The 14900-nt window shown below is 38.2% G+C and overlaps 1 protein-coding gene across 5 annotated transcripts in view; it reads right to left on the reverse strand.

Moving 5' to 3' along the window:
* The window catches only part of TNKS2 (tankyrase 2), a 35604-nt gene extending 22381 nt beyond the window's left edge, over positions 1–13223 (reverse strand). For 3 of the 5 annotated variants that reach the window (XM_081955992.1, XM_081955991.1, XM_081955990.1), the window contains exons 1-7: positions 12831–13223; positions 10884–11108; positions 9094–9189; positions 7168–7204; positions 5586–5661; positions 1913–2007; positions 253–319 (exon numbers count right to left, since the gene is read on the reverse strand). In XM_081955992.1, coding sequence (XP_081812118.1) covers positions 253–319; positions 1913–2007; positions 5586–5661; positions 7168–7204; positions 9094–9189; positions 10884–11108; positions 12831–13068 — 834 coding nt within the window. In that variant the 5' untranslated portion in view covers positions 13069–13223. The remainder of the gene's footprint in view (positions 1–252; positions 320–1912; positions 2008–5585; positions 5662–7167; positions 7205–9093; positions 9190–10883; positions 11109–12830) is intronic. The other 2 variants (XM_081955989.1, XM_081955993.1) reach the window with 2 other exon arrangements.
* Between the last annotated feature and the right edge of the window lie 1677 nt (positions 13224–14900).

The following is a 14900-nucleotide window of genomic DNA, read 5'->3' on the forward strand; positions in this document are numbered from 1 at the left end:
TGCACATGGAAGTTTACAGGGAAACTTTGGGCCAACCAATCTCAAAACAAACTACCTAACAAGGTTATTAGTGTGGGACTAATGGGTGGATCTAAGGCTAGGTATATTGGTTTGACCTCTTGAACAAAAGATAGGATATCAATCTAATGAACAAACACTGACAGCACTTCTCCATTTATCAAATTATTTGCAAAGGTGTAAAACATAATAAGGAAATCTGTTCATAGTAGTTGCACATTATTATGTACTAACCTTTACTAGAAGTTCTGTTACTTCATAGTGCCCATAAGAACAGGCATTGTGAAGAGGCACCAGATCTCTGAAAAGTGTAGACAAACAATTGCTAAAAATCATTTATCATTATAGTAATAAAGAGAAAATCCAAATGTCTATCCGACAAAGTAGAAAACCAGATAAAATTTAGAAGACTTTTATCAATAGTGTTAACTGGCACATAGTGACATTAATTATATTTAGTATAAAAAAACTATTAACATAGTGTTTAACTGGAGGAACAATTGAGGAAAGATGCTATTGAACCAAAGACAATAAATAGGAAATGCCTAATATATACAATAGTGGTTGCACTTTGGATCGGGTTATTAGCTTGGTGCAGTTGCAATGCGATCTAGCTTTAGAGGATTTTACCATCAACCCATTGTTGTGGACAAATCACGGCCTGATTACCTCCCAGTTCAGTTGTGTCACCTTGTCTCACAGGGACATAGGGTCTCCAAGATCATCACCCTGCCTCCAAAGATTTAAAGACCTTATCAGGTTCCATAGAAAACTTGAGGTCCCCCCCCCCCCCAAGGATCTGATATAGTTCATCCAAGATGTTAATTATAAAATAGGTAGATAATGGAGACCTTGGCCACATTGACTTTATGGTCTACTTGTGTGCTGATCTGAACACGCACCTTGTTTTACAAAGAAGCTCCAGGAAATGAAGTGACAGAAGAGATACCCATAATATTAATGAAGGAAGATAAAGAGCAAGTTTGGCCAAACATAAGTAATTGTTGGTGATAAGGGAAGGCTGGGAAAATTACGTCATTTCTCCACTCTTACTTCAATTGCCAATAGCTATTTGATGTTAATAGTCTGCAGGATCTTTGTATATATCAATCTAATATGTGAATTTGCAGATGTTCCTAGAATGGGAGTTAGTCTACCTAATAGTTGAATGGTAACGCATTGTACATGGGGCTGCTCTCTAAGATTATACAGATACTACAAAAAACAATAGAAATAGCACTTATATACCACTTCAGAGTGCTTTATAGCCCTTTCTAAGCAGTTTACAGAGTCAGCATGTTGCCTCCAAAAATCTGGGTCCTCATTTTACCCACCTTGGAATGATGGAAGGGCTGAGTCAACCTTGAACCAGTCAGAATTGAATTCCTGGTAGTGAGCAATAATGAGTTAGCCTCAAATATTGCTTTCTAACCATTGCGCCTCTTACAAATGGGCAAATCAGATCTATCTCTAGCAGAGAAATCTGTGAATTCTTTCTCTAGGTATAGTGTTAATTGTACGGCTTTATATGCATTTATTTTAAATAGTTATTAATCCTATTAACATTAGTTGGAATGCAGCCTCTGGCCATTGCATATCCATATATAGAAGTGTAAACAAACAAATACCTATTTCTTGGGGAAAATAAGCTCCAATAGGATTGGTTTTAGAAGGAATTGGTAATCATTGATGATTAGGTAGGAAAACTACTATAGATAGTGTACATGGTTGACATATTTGATAAGACAGTTGATAAATGAAGGGGAATGGATAGTGCAACTTTGTTTGTCTTTTGTCTGAAATGTGGATCTATTTTCTTTTCAGGTAATACATAGGAAAACATAAGCTGTATATTAATAAAAATCTCTAACACTTCATCTTCTTAGACACTCACCCTTTATCCTTTGCATGAACATCTGCTCCATGTTGTAATAATAGCTGCACTATTTTAACACGGTTATAGCCAGAAGCTAAGTGTAATGGAGTTGACTAGAAAGAAAAGTTTGAATAAACTTAGATATAACAAATAAATATAACTTAGAAAACAGCTTTTAATTTTTTTAAAAAAGAATAATCTGTTAAAAGTTCCTCTCCTTTCCTCAAGTCTTGGTCTTCTGGCTCATCTTGGTGGGTGAAGGGGAGTTCCTGGGAGGGATGAGCAAACAACACCTGAAGTGTTCTCAATACTATACAGGTGAAACTCGAAAAATTAGAATATTGTGCAAAAGTTCATTTATTTCAGTAATGCAACTTAAAAGGTGAAACTAATATATGAGATACTCATTACATGCAAAGCAAGATAGTTCAAGCCATGATTTATCATAATTGTGATGATTATGGCTTACAGCTCATGAAAACCCCAAATCCACAATCTCAGAAAATTAGAATATTGTGAAAAGGTGCAACATTCTAGGCTCAAAGTGTCCCACTCTAATCAGATAATTAAGCCATAGCACCTGCAAAGGATTCCTGAGCCTTTAAATGGTCTCTCATCTGGTTCAGTAGGAATCACAATCATGGGGAAGACTGCTGACCTGACAGTTGTGCAGAAAACCATCATTGACACCCTCCATAAGGAGGGAAAGCCTCAAAAGGTAATTGGAAAAGAAGTTGGATGTTCCCAAAGTGCTGTATCAAAGCACATTAATAGAAAGTTACGTGGAAGGGAAAAGTGTGGAAGAAAAAGGTGCACAAGCAGCAGGGATGACCACAGCCTGGAGAGGATTGTCAGGAAAAGGCCATTCAAAAGCGTTGGGGACTTTCACAAGGAGTGGACTGAGGCTGGAGTCAGTGCATCAAGAGCCACCACACACAGACGGATCCTGGACATGGGCTCCAAATGTCGTATTCCTCTTGTCAAGCCACTCCTGAACAACAAACAGCGTCAGAAGCATCTTACCTAGGCTAAAGAAAAACAGACCTGGTCTCTTGCTCAGTGGTCCAAAGTCCTCTTTTCTGATGAGAGCAACGTTTGCATCTCATTTGGAAACCAAGGACCCAGAGTATGGAGGAAGAATGGAGAGGCCCGCACTGCAAGATGTTTGAAGTCCAGTGTGAAGTCCACAGTCTGTGTTGATTTGGGGAGCCATGTCATCTGCTGGTGTTGGTCCACTGTGCTTCATTAAGTCCAGGGACAACGCAGCCGTCTACCAGGAGATTTTGGAGCACTTCATGCTTCCTTCGGCAGACGAACTTTATGGGGATGCTGACTTCATTTTCCAGCAGGACTTAGCACCTGCCCACACTACCAAAAGCACCAAAACCTGGCTCAATGACTATGGGATTACTGTGCTTGATTGGCCAGCAAACTCGCCTGACCTGAACCCCATAGACAATCTATGGGGCATTGCCAAGAGAAAGATAAGAGATATGAGACCGAACAATGCAGAAGAGCTGAAGGCCGCTATCGAAGCATCCTGGTCTTCCATAACACCTCAGCAGTGTCACAGGCTGATAGCTTCCATGCCAGGCCGCAATGAGGCAGTAATTGCTGCAAAAGGGGCCCAAACCAAGTACTGAGTACATACGCATGCTTATACTTTTCAGAGGTCCGATATTGTTCTATGTACAATTCTTGTTTTAATCATCACAATTATGACAAATCACGGCTTGAACTATCTTGCTTTGCATGTAATGAGTCTATCTCATATATTAGTTTCACTTTTTAAGTTGCATTACTGAAATAAATGAACTTTTGCATGATATTCTAATTTTTTGAGTTTCACCTGTATATCCCTAGCAGGATCACCCCAAAGCATGAAGGTCATCCTAGTTGCTAACTAAAGCAAACAGCCAACAAGAATAGAATAGAATAAAATTCTTTATTGGCCAAGTGTGACTGGACACACAAGAAATGTATCTTTGGTGCATATGCTCTCAGTGATGATGATAAACATCTGGAGGCAGATGTTCATTTTATGGACAATAGCAGAAGGAAATGGTAACTACACCTGGGTTTTTTTTAACCAGAAAACCACATGGACACAAAAGTATCAAACAATTGATGATACTGTGTTGTATGATGAGTCCCCCGTTGAATGGCACTCAACGTGCCACTGAGAAAGAGCTCGGGATCTTTCAGAGAACTAATGGTATTTATAATGTGGCTAGACTATCTAGACTCAGGCTATCTAGCTGTTGATGTTGCCATACAGGAAAAGAAAATCTGAAGCTGCAAAGACAGAATTACAGTGGGGACATGGAATGTAAGAAGTATGAACATGAGCAAACTCAACAGAATGAAAAATGTAAAAGCTGCAAATTGATATCTTAGGTATCTTGAAGTGGACTAGGATTAGATACTTTCATTCAGAGGATCATACTGTTCAGGACATGAAAAACACAGAAGGAACATCCATTGTTTTTATAGTTAGGAAGCGTAGAGCAAGAACTTGTGTACAATGCAATTATGGTAGATTTTGTATTAATATGATCATCATCCAAATTTATGATACTACTGATGTAGATGAAGTGACTGATGAGTTCATGATCAAGTTGAAATCAACAAAATATACAAACAGGATTTACTACTACTTGAATGTAAATTTGAAAATATTAAATAGGATAATGTACTTGAGTTATATCACTTAGGACCAGGGTCCCCAACCTCTGGGCTGTGAGGTGTTTGCAACTGAGTTGTGGAAACAGTGTGTGCACGCATGTGCGCATCCCTACCTGCACGAGCAGCAGGCAAGCACATGCATGCCACTCGTACAAATGGAGCTGCACACATGTGCTTTCCAGCTGCTCATGCAGAACCATCTCCTCTCCTCCTTCCGCCAGTCCGCATAGGCAGAAAGGTTGGGGAACTGACTCAGGAAACCAAAATGAAAGAGAAATCAATTTCTGCCACCCAATTATTCCTTCATAGCTAACACTGTCTTCCAACAACCAAAGCAATGGTTGTATATACAGACATTGCCAGATGGAGTATATAAAAATAACTGACTACATTTTTGTAAAAGGGAGGTGGAAAAGCTTGGTGATAACATCAAAAAACATGACCAGGTGTGCTAACTACTGAACAGAATATGAATTTCTCTTGATCAAGTTCCAATTTAAACTAAGAAGAAAGATAACCAATTTTCCACAATGATTTTCAGAATATAACCACCTTTTTCAAGGAAAACACTAAGAAGCCTTGACTCTCATTGTTAAATGGACCAGAGGAACTGTGAAATGGACTTAAAGAAGTGGTTCAGGATGAATGTAAAAAGAAACTGGATGTAAGGAAATCCTTCAGCTCTCAAAGATACTACCAACATGAACATAGAAGGCAACCAATTTACATTTATTCTTCCTGCAAGCACAAATATAGTTAATGCTTAGCTTGGTAGTATTTTATAATATGGTAATTATAGTACTTGAACAAACTCAGTTTTCTTAATCATATTGCTACCCGAGTTATGAAAAGTTCTGTTTAATTTTTATTTCTTATAAACACTAAAGTAAAAATATAAGGAAAACAACCCAAAGCTAAAGATTACATCACATGAAATATTATCATGTATCTTTAATGTCATTTTCTTAATTTGCTAATTCAAAAAAATGTACATGTTTAAAAATACCTTTCTGCCATCACTTGCATGGCAATTGACATTTAATGGTGTTAGAAGAGCCATTAATTTTTCTTCATTTCCACTCCTAAAAAGAAAATTAATATTCATGAACATTTTGTAAACTGCAAACTTTCATTTTACTCAACTTGAACTGATTAGTAATAAGGTTTTATTTATTTATCTTACTCCTCTCTGCAAGGCAAACTATTACTATATTAAGTCTAATTATTAAATATATATCTTTAGACTTGATTTTACAAGTGTAATTAGCTTTCTACCTATTATGCTTTGTATGTTTCATTATGCTTAAAGCCCATTTGCCAAGATTTAATGATTCTTTTTCAGCAACATATGGTATAGTGCTTAAAGCAACAGACGAGAAACCGGGAGATTGAGTTCGAGTACTGCCTTGGGCATAAAACCAGTTGGGTGACCATGAGCCAATCATTGTCTCTCAGACCTAGGAAGAAGGTAACTGCAAGCTACTTCTGAAAAACCTTGCCATGAATACCATCGAGACTTGTCAAGGCAGTTGCCTGGAGTCAATACTGACTCAAAGGCACAAACGGAAAAGTATTGTGAAATACGTATATGTATTGTATACATATTAAACTGCACACAAATGTAGCTGAATTGGTATTGCTTCCAAATGGACTGCAAGGGGTGAAAGATCAGGTCCACATATGAAGATTCAATTAAGCTGATTTATTGCTAACAGCCTATGCACAGGAAATCTTCTCAACTAAGTCAGCACCTGATGAGTTAGATAAGGGTCAGTGGCACTCAATGGGAGTTGGGACATAGTTTGCTTGTAGCTACATAGAGATTCTAGGCTTATTCCTCTTTTCATTCTGCCTCCAAGTTCTCTCATTCATTCTCTTACACGGGCAAAGATAACTGTACTATAAATGTGTAATATTTTCAAGCATCTTCTTTCTGGCCATTTTTGATGACGTACCTTTTATTATTTTTCCTTATTTTAAACAATTAGAAAGTATAAACCTAAAGTATTTTTACGCTACAGTTATAATGCAAGACTTATAATTATGTACAACAATAAAATTGGACCAAAGAAAAAAACTTCAAGTCTTACTCAAAGTTTTCAGGTCAGATTTAATTACAAGAGATCATTACATTTGAAACAAATTAAAATTTAAGAAATACCCCTGAAGGAACTAAAGATCTACTCAATTGTTCTGTTGTTGGAAGAAGAGGAATTGTGCTGCTACCTTGCCTTGATGTGATACGTGCATTAATATCCTTAATCTGCAACTCCATCTCCCCACCCATCAAAATAATGGGACAAATATCTGCATACAGATAGTCCTTGCCTAATGACTACAAATGTTTCATCACAAAATGAAACATCACATGACTGCTGGAGACTTACGACATTATTTATACTGCAATCTTTAAGTAAATCACCTGTGGTCATTACCAGAAAAGAATTTTATTGTTACTTTTTCCTTTAATGTTTGTTGGAAGATAAATATGAAATGTCCAAATGGTGATCGCATGGGAGCACTGCAACAGTTATAAATGCAAGGAATGGATGTAATGTTATTTTTCCAGCAAAACTCTTAACTCTTACCTGGCACTTTCCAATAGTTCATCTTTCTTGTATTCACCTGAAAATTAACATAGCAATCTTAAGATTTTCTAATTCATGTACATATTTTTTAGAATTATTCTCCTTTCTAATAGGAATGGGCCCAATATTCTAACTTCAAAATAGTACTAGAGGAGTATTTTATTCCATGGATGTTAGAATGGTTTAACATACTGCAAATAGATTTGTTATTTTTTAAAACCTCCTGCAATGGAGACACAGCCTGTACAGTTAATAAAACAGCGAGTACAGCTTCCATCCCTGCAACTACTGGTTGGAGCTAACTAAGAAAGATTGGGCAAAGGACAGCCAACTAAGCACATGCTCCAAGTAAATTAGAGTCACCTTATCAAGGAGATGAGCATTATATCAATTTAATAATACATAAAATAAATAAAAAATAAACTGAAGATTACTACCTGCCTGATATTATTTTATTAAGTATGTTATATTGCATAAAACAATTTGTGGCTGTTAGTACACATAGGCTATGTCTGTGTGGAGACCGTGTGTTTATCTGACTGTGTATAAAACTTTTGTTATGATTGTTTACTATAATTTCTAAAGTGCGTGAAAAAAATTAAAAATCATGTTCACAGCCAATTTTTCTATAAGATGGGTTTTAGCTAACACTCAGAATTATTTAGTATCTAACTTATTTTTCATCACTAGGAGCCCCTCCTAATAGGGAATAAGAGGTTGTTCCAAATTTCTAAACAAACAAAACAAAAATAGGATTCCAAAATGTTATATGTTTTTGTTCCTTTCAAATATGCAACAGTGAAGGCATCTCAAGTCTCATTCAGCTTCAGCACAGAACTGAAATAGTGTAATGAAACAACTGACTTGTTTAATGCAATTTCATGCAGATCCAGATGATTACATGATCCTGACACTGCGACTGTCATGAGTCAGTTGCCAAGCATCTGAATTTTGATCATGAGACCATGGGGATGCTGCAATGGTTGTGTGAAAAATGTCATGTCACTTTTTTCAGTGTTGTTGTAATTTCGAACGGTCATTAAATGAATTGTTCGAGGACTACCTTTATAAGGCAAAGAGGAAGCCTGTGAGTCACACCTTAGCCAGGAAAGCCAACTGGTGACTTTAAGCTAGTGACTCTCTCTCAGTCCAACCCAACTCACAGGATTCTTGTGGGGAAAATAGCAGAAGGAAGATGTGTTGGATGTGTTCACTGCCTTGAGTTATTTATAAAGATAATAAAGGCAAGACATAAACAAACACACCCTGTTCATTTTCATTTGGAATTTTAAAAATTCTCAATTTTTAAATAACAAAACATTATACCAAAACCCATATATTTTCTTTAGATTCCATACTACTTTGGCTTTGTTATAATTAAGATAGATGCATAGAACTCTTATATTAACCAGACCTGATATCCAAGAAACAGTATGTTATGAAAAAAATGTTTTCTAGTACATGGCCTGGCTATTTGAGAGGCTGCCTGCCATTCATAGTTTCTGTCTATTCTACATAATCCGGCATGCTCTAGGTCTTATCAATTAAATAGTGTCATCTCATTGAACACAGGAAGCAGACCTGCCTTGTGGAATGATATTCCCCCAATAGGTTCATATGCTCTTCCCAGGACTTTTTAAAAAGTTTGCTCTTTCCTCAGGCTGTGGATTAGTATGGGTGACAGATTCTTTGGGGGAAAGACTAGTTTGTGAAAATTCTATATTACTTTTCCAGACATGTGATATGTGTATTGTTTTAGTTTGAAGTGGATACTGGTATTTGTTCAGAATCATGATGGAAGCATGATTCTTTAATAAATAAATTTAATAAATAATATTAATAACTATCTATACCATCCTCAAATTCCATCAAGCTAAGAAAAAAAATAATTACCAGAAGAAATGGACTATGGAAGATTCCACCCACCTGTAAGCACTGCTTTTGCTGATGGATCTGCTAAGTCAAGTGCTGTTCTTCCATCAGTATTACGAATACTCGGATCAGCACCATGCTGCAACAATACTAAAAGGAGCAGGAATATATTTAAAATCCTGTGGTGGAATGCTTAGCCTTCTAGCAGGCATGCTATATCTCAAAACCAACATCCTCATACTTTTTGAGTTGTATCTATCAGAGTGCAGTGCATTAGTTAAGGTAGACTAGGAACAGAGATACACAGATTCACATTTATCTTCAGCCACAATGTTCCCAGGAGGACCATCAGCTCTTATCTCTGTCCAATCAATGGCCTATTGTGATTAATTTATCTAATGGGATATATCTGAACACAAACATATTCAATGCATTTCAGGCTACATTAATATCCCAAGCTGCTTCTTTAATTCATCTTTATGCTAAACAACTTCTCCTCAAACATTCAAATCATCTGCATGTACATTTGTTTGGCCAAGTTGAACAACTGTCTTTACTTAACTTTGTTTTCAAAAATTCAGAAAGTCTCTATAAGCCACATTGGTAAAATTCCCTTAAATATTCAAGTTCCTGATCTTCAGATTCCAGATAGTTATGTTACATGTTGTTTTAAAAAACAGCTGACCAATTCAGATGCTACTCTGCTAAATTTCCAAGGAAATGGACACAAAAATGTTCAAGGAAATACACAGAACTGGAAATTAATTTATTTCTTGTGACTAATTTAAGTGCAGTTACTCATGTGCCAGATAACCAGACATTCAATTAAGCAAAAACTGTAGCAAAAACACTTATTCCTTCTGCAAGCCTTCTTAAATGGTGAGGTTAATCTCTTATGTTGAGATTGAGAATTATATTACCAGTATTAATAAAGACAAATTGTAGTAGCATGTATTTGAAATATATCTACTTTACAGAAATGAAGATATAAATTCCCATATATTTTTATTACCATAAATTTTGATGCTACTTTTCTACCTAAAAGTACTCAAAAAGTAACATGAAAATACTCTAATCCATACTTTAATATCTAAAGCAATACAATTGAATACTCAATACAATCTAGCAACTAATTACTAATTGACAAAAATTAACATTTGTAAAATAGTCTAAGAATATTTTCATATTTCTATGTGGCAGGACTAAGCAAGAACCAAGGAAAAAGATAATAAAGGAGCAGAACAAGCCAGGAAAACATCTTTCAGGAATAAATATCTTATACCACATTTTCAGTGCTACCTATAATGGAAACATTTTTTCTTTGCTGCTATCTGTATGTTTATCTTTCTCTCTCTCTCTCTCTCTCCCAGCTGGAACAAAAAATGTTTATCTTGCATCTCTATCAGTCTCTTCCCTCTGGCAAAAAAAATTATGGAAACTGCAACTCTGAGCCTAGGACTAAAAAATCGTATCAGGACAAATTCCAATTAATATACTAGTTTGCTCCAAAATATTTATGGATCAAGGAATAAGGTTATGTTAGGCTGTTAATTATACTTCCACTAAAGGATAAACTCCTAAACCATTCTTAGTGTTGATCATATTACTAATTCCTCAACCAACTTCCCACAAACATAAGCAAAATAATAGGATTCTTTTGCAACACCCACAAAATTCAACATATTTAATGAACAAAGACTTTCAAAAATATCTGATTATATTTGAAAGTACTTAAAATCAAGAATGTAAATTTGACTTGGATAGATTGGAGGTCTTGTTATGCTAAGAAAGTTTCTCGAACATTTTATGTAGAAATCACTGGAAAAAGAATATCAAAGTGTTACCTATGCAGACATCTATTTTGCCCTTGATGGCAGCTTCATGAAGAGGAGTATAATTCCAATTGTCTCTTGCATTAGGATCTGCACCGTGGCGCAGGAGAAGATTGACAACTTCAGCATGACCAAATGAGCAAGCATTATGAAGTGGAATGAGTCCTCCATCATCTCGTGCATGTACATTAGCACCACTCTGAAGCAAGTATTCTACTACATCTCGTCGGCCGAAACCTGAAATAAAAAGAAGTCTTTGACCTAGTATGGAATCACTAAAAAAATAAAGGCTGAAGGGTACATTCTTCAAATAAGAAACATAACATTTCTAACAAAACTATGGAATCATGGAGAGAAAAACATATTTACCTTTAGAAATGAGCAAATTGAAAAAATCAAGGATAATTATCAGCCATAAGCAACTGTCCCTTCAGATTACATTTTTAGAAGGGGAAATAGCTCTTGGATACCCCTGAATATTGACTTATTAGTCCTTCTAAATATATGTACAGCTTTTGATGCCATACCACAAATCATGGTACCTTTGGGGTTGTGTGTCACAACATTTCAGTAGTTTCTGGTCTCTCTAGATAGCTGAATAAATAGTAAGAATATTTAGTTTCCACAGAAACCTTTTAATCTTATCTTTTTCTCCTTTGCTTTTAATATCCGTTTGAAACAACCGTGGGACATTTTTTTAGAGGGTTGATCTGCAACATCAATCAGATGACCTGCATTTCTGTCTCAATTTGCCACTGTGAAATGTAAACAGGTATTTGGAGGTGGTATAGACATACCAGGAAGTCAAAACAGGCCCATCCTTATCTTAGGCTTATTGTGTGTGCGCATCATTGTTTATCTACGTGCATCCTTCTCCCTTTTGGTAGGAGAAAGAAGCCTCATAAGTGCAGGCCTCAAACCACCTTTCCACTCCAGGTGAATGGCAGGGAGGGAATAAGAGATAGATATGGAAGATGTTATAGTAGCCATTCCACTTTCCTGACTGTCCTCTTGTTTCAAGGGTCAGTCTCATTCTCATTACTCCTCCTAGAACCATTTTATTTTTCAAGGTACAAGTAGTCCTCGATTTAAGATCACAATTGAGCCCCAAACCTCTGTTGCCAAGTGAGACAGTTGAGTGAATTTTGCCTCATTTTATGACCACTCTTGCCAGAATTGTTAAGTGAATCACTGCAGTTAGTAGTAGCCCAGTGGTTAAGGGAATCTGGCTTTCCCATTGACTTTGCTTGCAAGTATGAGGCAATTGCCAAGTGTCTGAATTTTAATCATGTGACCACGAGGATGTTGCAAAAAGTTGTAAGTGCAAAAAATGGTCATTCAGCCCTACCTGTCCTTGTAACTTTGAATGGTCATTTATTCATATCCATTTACTGTGCTCATATGTTTATACTTATACCTGTTATCTTTGACATGTTTGACAAACCAAAATAAATAAATGAGTGAACGGCTGTAACTCAAGGACTACCTGTATTCAGAAATGCCTTTTAATAACCTTTTAATTCTAGTCCCCTATTACCAAGATAACCCCCCCCTTTTTAATTTTGTTTAAAACTTGTTTTATTTCAGTCCATTCTGAGCCTCCAACTGCAGTTCAGCTTTCATTTCAAAGGAGATTAATCACGTTAACGGCCAGTTTCCGCTCCCATTTATTTTCCTTGTCTCTCTCTCTCTCTCCCCCTCCTTTTTTTATTAACGATACGCCCAGGCATGCCATACCCGCCAAATAAATAAATAAAACGCCCAGACGGCCCTCCCCGTGAAGTGGCTCTTCTCCAGCTCCGTCGAGTCGGGAGTATATCCGCCCAATATAGCCAGAGACGTACAACCACCATACCTGCTTCTGCGGGTGTGAGGAGAAAGAGGTTGCATTGTCAACCAGGCGCCCCCCGAAGAGGAAAGAGCCCGAGGCTTGGGGGGGGGGCGCCACGGCTGGTTTACCTGCGGCGAAATGGAGGGGGCTGGACTTCCTGCCGGCCGTGTCTCTGCCGTTGACGTTCTCCGGCCTCACCAGCCGCTTCACGCGCTCCACGTCGCCATTCCGGCAAGCTTCGAAGAGCTCGCGAGCGGGCTCCGACGCGGCTCCCCCGACGCAGCACGACGGTGACTGCTGCAGCATCTCCCCCAAGGGACCCACCGCCAACACCCCGCCGCCCCCCGCGCCCCGCCGCCCGGCCATGCCGAACGCCCTCCGTGCTCACAGCCCAGCGCCCGCCATTGGCCGCTGGCGGAGTCTTGCCGGTGAGGCGGCGGAGGGAGCGCCGAAACAGCGGCGGGGGGAGGGGGAGGGAGGAGAAAGGAAGTCGCTACGTCAGCAGCGGCCAAACCAGCAACAGGCGGGGAGGCTGAACAGCTGAGGTGCGCACGCATCCGGCGGCGGATTGTAGCTTCAGCTGGACGCCTGCGCAGTGAGATACGGGAGGGAGGGAAGCCCCACCGCCACCACCACTATCGCCATGGGTTGATGCAGCCTGTACTGAATTACCAGCGAAAAGGAACAAAGGGGCGGGGCGGGGAGGAGGGATGAACCCAATAATGAGACTCTTCTTGGGAAACCATAGCAAGATACAATTGTCGTTTAGGGCAGAATATAGAATGACAGAGTTGGAAAGGGACCTTAGAGATCTTCTAGTCCAACCCCCTGCTCAAGCAGGAGACCCTCGACCATTCCAGAAAAATTGTCTATGGAGATTCTCAATCATCCAGGTCATGATTATCCCAAAATTAGAATTGTGGTACATTGATAGTAAGATATACAAAGATTTTTGATTTAAAGTGTATAATCTAATGTGAACTGTAAGTAATGACTGTGGAAGAAATGCACAAAAGTTACCTGTAACCAATCGACACACTTTCTGCAAGATGTAATGAAGGATGATTATTTTTTTGTGTTTTTGTTCAATTAAAATAAAATGAAAAAAATTAAAAAAAAAACCCGGCACCCTCCCTGGATGCAGAGACAACCAGCAAAGAAAAGCATCATTATTGTATAAAAAATAGCAGCCGCTGTCTTTTTCTGGGTGTCATAGAGAAAAACAACCAGGTTCATTTTGGGAAAACTTAGGAAGCCAGTTGGAAACGTGTAGAACACGTAAAACTCTCCTTGACCTAACTCAAATTCATGCTGAGAATTGATATGTAAATCTATCAACCTAATGCACAACTGTTGTCTCAACGTGACTTTTAAATAATAAAATTTGTTAATTTTAAGGATATGGCAATAGTATATTGTTTCCACTGTCACACATCTGTGCCTATGCTAATTACATATCTGGGGTTAAGGCACAGCTATGCACATTTAAGTATGTAGTCCTTGATTGTCTAAGGCAGAGTTGGTTGAATATATGAACATCTGCAAAGGGACCAAATGACTAAACAAGATTTGCAGCTTCACCTTCTACCCCTTTTGTACATCTGATGCAACATGCAAGCTGGTGGAACGTTCCTTGCAACACCCATGTATGGGACCCAGGTGTGTTTTTTCACCCTGATGAAACAATCGGATACTGTGGGTGTCTCCTCAGAACTGGCAAACGATTACAGAGAATAAGCATTAGCTATATTCAAAATCTGTTTCCTTGACTACAAATGGCTTTTTGCAGAATCCACTGGCAATTACATACGGTGGACTCTGGTGCAGCAAGGACACCTTTTTTTTGGGGGGGGGGCAGCCTGATTAAAGGCATAATGGTTTATGGGCAGCATCAGCATAGATGAAAGTAGACTGGCTCGGGAATTTTAACGGCCCATTGACAAAGGTGGGGGCTATTAAGAGTGTGTCTGTTTCCTGCCTAAAAACGTATTTCTCCATTTCTTATGTAGGGAAGTGTAATATTCTGCCTTTTTCAATGTTTCCCAGGATATTTCATTTTTCTAGGAGAAGGGTGGGTTTTAACTTCCTACAGTATGCAATCAACTGGTCTTAACACTGAGAGCCATTGTGATTGCTTGGGGTTTTGTCTGTGACCTCAGGGTGATCTGAATCAGTAGTGTGGAATCGTCTTGGAACAG

The sequence above is a fragment of the Natrix helvetica genome, assembly GCF_964273705.1.
Source record: "Natrix helvetica genome assembly, chromosome: 5".
Lineage (NCBI taxonomy): Eukaryota > Metazoa > Chordata > Lepidosauria > Squamata > Natricidae > Natrix > Natrix helvetica.